This window comes from Lotus japonicus, chromosome 1, assembly GCF_012489685.1.
Source record: "Lotus japonicus ecotype B-129 chromosome 1, LjGifu_v1.2".
Taxonomy (NCBI): domain Eukaryota; kingdom Viridiplantae; phylum Streptophyta; class Magnoliopsida; order Fabales; family Fabaceae; genus Lotus; species Lotus japonicus.
Genome location: NC_080041.1, coordinates 128,784,775 through 128,792,769, shown reverse-complemented (window position 1 = coordinate 128,792,769; position 7,995 = coordinate 128,784,775). Strand labels below are relative to the sequence as shown.

At 37.3% G+C, this 7,995-nt stretch overlaps 1 protein-coding gene across 1 annotated transcript; it reads right to left on the bottom strand.

Annotated features, from left to right (window-relative positions):
• Positions 1–5,536: 5,536 nt before the first annotated feature.
• On the bottom strand, positions 5,537–7,486 carry LOC130725107 (ARM REPEAT PROTEIN INTERACTING WITH ABF2-like). Its single transcript, XM_057576362.1, has 7 exons — positions 7,387–7,486; positions 7,170–7,300; positions 6,981–7,064; positions 6,317–6,387; positions 6,110–6,227; positions 5,891–6,024; positions 5,537–5,803 (listed from the first exon to the last, which is right to left on the bottom strand). The coding sequence occupies exons 1-7, from the start codon at positions 7,484–7,486 to the stop codon at positions 5,731–5,733; spliced, it is 711 nt and encodes a 236-aa protein (XP_057432345.1). The 3' UTR covers positions 5,537–5,730.
• Between the last annotated feature and the right edge of the window lie 509 nt (positions 7,487–7,995).

Genomic DNA, 7,995 nt, shown 5'->3' with positions numbered 1-7,995 from the left:
TCTGACCTCGTGAAGCTAGGACATCAGTCCTCAGCTTGTGTTTCTGTTATGGGCCTTCTGAAGATTTGCTGAAGATATGTTTTTGAGTTACTTGAGGAGCAAGTAACTATTCCAAAAGGGTTTTAGTTGTTGGGTTGTTATTTGTTGAAACAATCTTTGTTAAAAGATTGATTTCTATCTTTACTTGTGCAATAAGAAACCGAATCTATCAAGATTGCGTTTTCAAATTGCTGTTATTGGAATCTGTTTCTTCAGCCCGTGCTAACCCTAAAGCCCATGCTACCGCTGCTGAAGTCTATAAAAGGATGAAGACCTAAAACGTGAAGATTACCGAAGCTGAAAGAGAGATTAAGAGTTTTAGGATTTGTTATTGTGCTTCGTCCTGTGTTAGTTGTGAATCTGTCTTTGCTCACTGATTCTATAAAGCAAAGAGAGGTTCTGTGTTGTTTGATTGCGTTCAAACTTTACTTGTTCATTGTGTTCACCAATCACTGTGGCAGTGATTGAGAGAAAGTGAGAGGGGCTCTCATACTTAGGTTGGGATTCTAAGTAGAAATACACTGGGTAGATTAGGAAGTGAACTATGAACTGAGTCGTTCATGAGTGTCTGTAATTCCTGAATCTTGAGATAGTGGATTTCCTTTCTTTGGGTGCAAACCCTCCAGACGTAGGTGAAAGTTTTCACTGAACTGGGTGAACAACTTCTGAGTGTTATTGTTTTGTTGTTAAGTTCTGTTTTATTGTTAAGCGATTGTCGAACCTCTTGTCTTAGCATTGTGCAGGACAATCGTATCAGAGGGAACCTGAATTACACAATCAATAGCCAATCAAATTAAACACTTTCATCTCAAACGCATGCAGTGCGATAAAAGCATGTAAGACTCAAAGACGCGCTAAAACTGAGTTACCCTTACCTTAGCCAATTTCTCCATCCAAGCTCAACATCCCAGTCCAATCCAAAATAAAGCTCCCGAACCCAGCAAGTTCCTCGGGCGTCCTCCTTAGTTGTGAAACCTCACCAATTGCTCCAAAGTCTTTTTCCTCAGCTCAACTCGTTCCAAACCTTAAGAAAAGTATCATTGCTTAGTCGCTAAGAAACAAAACAACTAATAACACTATCAAAACCCGAAAAGAAGCTTTCGAAGCCCTAGAGTTCGACATTTAAGCACAAATGGACAATAAGACATGTTTTCGCTAAAATGCGCATAACCCGAGCTACAGAACTCGGAATGACATGAAACCAAAGCCAAAATTTTGACAATTGAAAGAGCTACGCAATGGCTTAGGTCATACCGACCCAAAAATTATTTTTGGACACAGTACCCTAACACACAAGTTTCGGCCAGTCTCAAAAATAGGGTTTCCGAACTTTTCCTTCGATCTAAATCAATTCCTAGGTATTCTTAGGCGATATCTAGGCCAGGTAAACTCTTAGAAAAATTAACGGATCAAAAACTAGAACAGGGGTATTTTGGTCAAGATTTTTAGCACGGAAACTCAAAGTCGGAATTTCGAGAAATAAATTGGATGGGGTCGATGCCCACGGCGTTTATGACAACTAATCCTACTGACGCTAAGCTCAGTCGAGAGTTTTTGATTCAAAAAGCGGAACCTCAGCATAAAAATGGGTATTTCTACAGAATTTGATCTCTGCGGAGATTCGGCGAGATTCAGTGGAAAAAAACTGGATATTCATGTTCTTGGGCATGTAGGGAATAAGTTTTGACAGAGAAATCAAGTTATTTGGACAGTTTTACAAAAAACTCAAAACTTTGAGCACAGAAAGACATAGAGAAAAGCGACAGAATTTACGATCAGAGGTAAGGATAAACATCAGTACCTCGAGGCCTACGTATAGCAACGAACAGAGCGACGATCAGACAAGAATCGGCGAAAAGCTCTCCTCCCTTTCTCTCCTTGAAGCTCGCAGGTTTGGGGTGTTGGTGGTGGTGATGAAGTTTTGATTTTTTTCAAGCTATTTATAGGAAATGGAAAACGCGGGAAAATGAATATTTCGCGATTCCGATTTTTCCTGCACATTCCTCTGTGAATTATAAGATAGAATCCGGCGACAGAATTTCAAAACTCGAAACAGGTTTCTTGGAATTTAAGCAAACGATTCGCTAACGGTGTTAATCGATTTAACCCGAAAAGTTACTTTTTGCAGTTGATGTCGGATGAGAAAACTTCCTTCTGAAGAAAGATTGGAAACATCGAAAGAAATGGGTGTATGCGTGTGGAATCTTCATTTGAAGCTTCGAATAGAAAAAGTCTTCATCAACAGTTTACTTTAAGGTTCTTGAGCTATTAGGGATTCAGTTTCGGCAAACTTCCGAGAATCGAAAACGATCATTCGTACATTCCAGGGTTTCGTGTCGAAACACTCGTCAGGGAAAGGAATAAGAGAAATTCTTATAATCCTCTGAATATTTTTGAATTCCGCTTCTACAGTGCTTTAAGAGCGGATTAGCCTTTTACTAACGCTTTCGCCCTAAGGCGGAAGTGAATAAAGCTCGTTATATAACCTATAGCGACTATAGTACTATTGTTAGTCATTTCCTAACTTTCTTCTTCATAACGCTAATCCAAACATTAAACACAAGTCAAGTTCCCCTCACGCTGACACAAAATCCTATGCGTGAGTTGGAAATTAATTATTTATTTAATTCTAAAATCCTGGGTTTTACAAACTCAGTTCTTATATAAGGAGTTTTACTTTTTGAGCTCTTAGCTTAAAATATTAATTATTTATCTCTCATCCGAATTACTTTATTACTTTATGAGTTTTGTTTTTTACTTTATGAAAATAAAAAGTATAAATAATGTGGTTGGTTTGACCAAATGAATAGTGGTAAGAACTAAGAACTCATGGTTGGAGCAAAATTGTTTGAGAGTTTCTTAAGCACATGTGGCAATACGGGCCCACATGAATAGTGCTAAGAACTAACATTGGAGATGCTCTAAGAACTGAGTTATTATTTTTAAGAACTAAGGAGTCCATGTTAGCACCTCCAATGGTAAAGTTCTTAGTTCTTAGTTCTTAACTCCAAAATAAGAGCTAAGAGCAACTCCAACCCCAAGTTTCTTATTTGGTTTCTTAACACACTATTCAGCACTATTCCTGTGGGCCCGTACTGCCACATAAGACTTAAGAAACTCCTAAGAAACTGAAGCAGATTTTGCTCCAACCCATGGTTTCTTAAATTACTATTTGAAGGGTCTCACCCGTGTCCCACCATACAACATAAATTTATAATATTTATTTTCACCTAATTTAGATTTAAAATTTAATACTAAATCAATACTTCAACTTAAAAATAAGGGGTTAAAGAAGCTGGGAATAAGTCAGATGCTAAAACGGACAGAAAACCGGTCAAACCGGTCAATTTAAAAAAATTCAAAAAAAAAAAGCCCAAACGGGCAGAAAACCGGCTCCAACCAGTCTAAACCGGTCTGGACCGGTCCTTAACGGTGGGATGACTGGCTCAGCCGGTCACCTACTATAAATCCATTTTTTTCCTCCCATTCTTCACAAACCCTCCAACCCTAGCCGCACCTCACCCTTCTCCTTCCTCCTAATCCTCAAGCTCTCTCCTTCACCTTCTTCTTCCTCAAGCTCTCTCCCTTCCACGCCTCCAACCCTAGTCGCAGCCCCCCTTCCACGCCTCCAAACAACCTCCACCGCCAACAAACACCCACCACCGGCCACGATGCAACATCCACCGCTATCAAAACCCACCTCACCGCCATCGAAACCCACCTCACCACCACCAAACACCCACCACCGCAACCAAAACCTACCCAAGCCGCCGCCAAAGCTTCAATCAAGACCCAGATTGCCCCTCAAGCACCTGGATCGGAGACATGCAAGCTTCCCTCAAGCTTGATCGGCGGTCCAAGCTTCCAGATTGGAGTGAACCAGCATCTGGATCAGACATGCAAGGTGCTTGATCGGTGGTCCAAGCTTTAATTTTTGCTGCTCACTGAATCCCTCTCCTCTACCTTCCAGATCCTCTCCCTTTCAACCAGATCGAACAGCAAGCTGAAGATGAATTTTTTTTATGTAAATATCAGGAGATTGAGTGTAAAGTTTTAATTTTTATTGTAAAGTAATAATTTTTATTTTAAAGTTTGAATTTTTTTCTAATCAAATTGTTGTTTTGGTGTTCTGTTGTTCATCTTCTTCCATCTTCCTTCATTCTGTTTTGTTTCCCTCTGAATTCAGTTGCAGCAAGTAAGAGAAAATATTAGTTTTTTATTTTAAGAAACAAAAAAGCATAGTTCCTTGTGACTGTAGCTAAGAAACCAAATCTGCCACATAGATACTCTCCAATGGGTTGAAAAGTTAAGAAACAGTTCTTAGCATCTCCAGCTGGTTTAAGAAACCAGCGTTGGAGATGCTCTAAAAACCTTGCATTGGAGATGCTCTGGAGATGCTCTAAGAGCATTTCCAATTGAGTCCTTATTTTGAGATCTTAAAATAAGATCCGGATCTTATTAGATCCCACCATTGGAGCTATCCTACATGGCATCAGATCTTAGCAAAAGATCTCTGCCTTAGAACATCTTCAATGGAGTCCTTATTTTGATATCTTAAAATAAGATACGGATCTTATTAAATTACACAATTGGAGTTATCCTACATGGCATGAGATCTTAGCAAAAGCTAAGATCCGTACCTTAACTCAGGTACTCTCAAATCTGGGATCTTAAATAAAATAATATTTTTTTCTCTCTCCTTCAATACCAGAACCAAAGTGAAAAATAGGGTGGGAAATAAATAATATAAATATATTAAGTATTGTGGGTCCAGTTAAAAGTAAAATAAGATCTCAACCACTGGAGTAAAATGTGAATGAGGACCTTATGAGTGTCTTAAATCCTATGTGACAGTCTGGACCCACAAAAAGTGAGTTAAGTCCTAAAATAAGATCTTACCATTGGAGATGCTCTTAGCTCAAGTACTCTCAAATATGAGATCTTAAATAAAATAATATTTGTTTCTCTCTCCTTTAATACCATAACCAAATTGAAAAATTGGGAGGGAAATAAATAATATAAATATATTAGGTACCGTGGGTCCAGCCAAAAGTAAAATAAGATATCAACCACTAGAGTGAAATGTGCATGGAGACCTTATGAGTGTCTTAAATCCTATGTGGCAATCTGCGCCCTCAAAAAATGAGTTAAGTCCCAAAATAGATGCTCTTATATAAGGAGTTTTGCTTTTTGATAGCATTAAAAATTATTTTTTCTCTCTCATCCAAATGAATAGTGGTAAGAACTAAGAACTCATCGTTGGAGCAAAATTGTTTGAGAGTTGCTTAAGCACATGTGGCAGTACGGGTCCACATAAATAGTGTTAATAACTAAGAATTAAGAAATAGCGTGAAGATGCTCTTATATCATTCTATTTCTGCCTTATTTTCTGTCTCCTAGTACATGACATGAAGGGAAGTTTGAAGAATGCACTAGAAAACGCATACATGAGAATGTTTAGGGAAAATATATAATTTATGAAGATATAAGGGTGGAGTATAATGATCTAGAAATGCCATGTGTGACATGCCACTTTCAAATAGCAAAGTTGGTCCTTCAAATAGACACAGGCAGTCAGACAATATCGGTGTTTTGTCTATAATTCCTGAGAACATCACCAATGAAATACGTCTAACATTTCAAATCATTTTCCACTTTTCCTAATGTTTAAAAATCTACGGCTCCTCAGGATCATGCTCTGGTTAGTAAATCCATGAAAAGTGTGGGCATGGCTGCTAACATGGAATGAACCGCGTTATAATGCCTGCATATTGAGCAGATGAATTATTATATTCTTTTACTTCTTTATCAATAAAATAATTATGAAAGTGTTTTTAAAGAATGTACATACGAGGGTTTGACATCACTCGGGCTCAACTCCTGAATTTGCTTTAGGACAAACATTATGCACTCATCTCTTAATCTTGTAGCCCTAGAAAGCCCTGATAGGTTGAAGGTTTGTACAACATTGTCCAAGGAAAGAAACTGTAAGAATAATTTCAACAGTCATTAGATTGAGTCATTAGATTGAGTTAAATAGAAATAAAACTACTGGAAAATCAAATCTTACCGCAGAAATCACCTTCTCACATTGACACTTAAGACCATCCAAAAGAAATTGATCAGCCACTTTCAATAGATCCAGAGCAATACTCAAATTCACATTGAGTTGGTCTGTGTATATAAATCTAGTCCAACAGAATATCAGTTAATACTTAGGGCTTGCTTGTAATAAAAAAGATATAAAAAACAGAGAAACAGTATGGCACCACAATACCTCATCATTGATTCAAACACGTCCCATTTAATATCTTGTATCGGTATCTCTTCATCTTCAGCTCCACTTTCCTGCGTTACACATATATTCAAACATTAATATAGATGTTTACACTTAAGTTCAGCAGATCCATTGATCATATTTCAATTGCAAAGTGTTAGTTATGTAAATGAGTTATCAACTATGTAAATACTCACCTAGATTGGTTAGAGATTAGTTGTGTTAACTGGAGGTTAGTTACAGATGAGTTGTAGTATAGTGGCAGCTTAGACATGCATATATACTGACTCGTGTACTCTGTTTCAAGTAATGAGATATTTCCAAAATATGTTTCTCTCATTCAATACACATTTCTAACATGAAGTGAAGGACCGGCCATCACAGCCAGGTCAGAATGAAAGATAAAACAACAAGGGGGCTTAAAACAATATTGCAAGATTCATTAAACCTTCACCTTAAAACCTCCAGCCAACATCGCGCAAAACACTTCAGAAGAAACCGTTAAACAATCTCTATGCGCATAAAATTTTTGGCCTGAAGAAAGAAAAACTAAGTAATTCCATAACCATCTGAGCTTCAATATGCATAGGAAATAAAGTATTAGAAAACAATAAAGGATAGCTCGAGGCATCAAAGTGCCCGCCGGTCTGGGGAAGTGTCCTACCACTTGGTCCACAACCATACCTTCCACTAAAAACACAACATCATAATTTGCAGGATTGTTCAAGTTTTCTTCACCGCGTAACACCTACAGAAAATACAACCAACAACAAATAACACAATGTAAAAAACAAATTTTCCATTTTATTCATTCAGAATATGCTCTAAATTTCATCTATGAGTGATGCAATACCTGGCCGGTTGCTGAAACAACATCCATAGGAGAAACAGCGGCTTTGGTAGCCAACTGGAGAAGGGCTACAGAAGCAGTTATCAATTGAGATGGAATTGAAGATTTGAGAAGATCCAAAAGCAATTCCAGTCCTGGAGAATTAGCAGCTTATTGAGTGAAAATATTTTTCAAGTTGTGATTGAGAAATGACAAAAATGGACAGATCTATGTTTTTTACCATGATTAACAACGAAAATAGTTTTACAATCATCAAGGGAACACAAGTGAGCAAGAGCAGCAGCTATACGTCTTCGAACACTTCTGTCTTCAATGCCCATAAGATATAACAGGTGCTTGAATACCTTGCAAAGAGGATTCGATACAATAATAATGTCAAATAATGCAAATAAATGAAAAAAAATCTTTAAAATAATTTTCTAGAAAACTCACTTGGCCATGCATCTTCTCCTTTAATCTTTTTAAAATCGTTAAGGCAATCTCTTTAGTATCCTGAAATAAGCAAAACACAAGTAATAAATTAGTGAGAGAAATGAGTTCTATTAGCGAACCTTAATCAAAGAAAATAATCATCAATAAGAAATAAATACTAGTAAATTAAATGCAAGCTGGACCAAGGCTAAATGAACATACTTGGCATTCGAACCGTCCACACAATAGTTTTTGAAAACTGAGAGCCTTAATGAAATCTTCAACATTGTCCTATAAAACAAAGCTATTATATCAGTGGCAGCATATCAATACTCATTAATGACTAAGAAAGAGCAACATAAAGTTTTTAACAAGTAAAGAACAAGGGAACTAATTTCACCTCATTTTCAGCAAGACA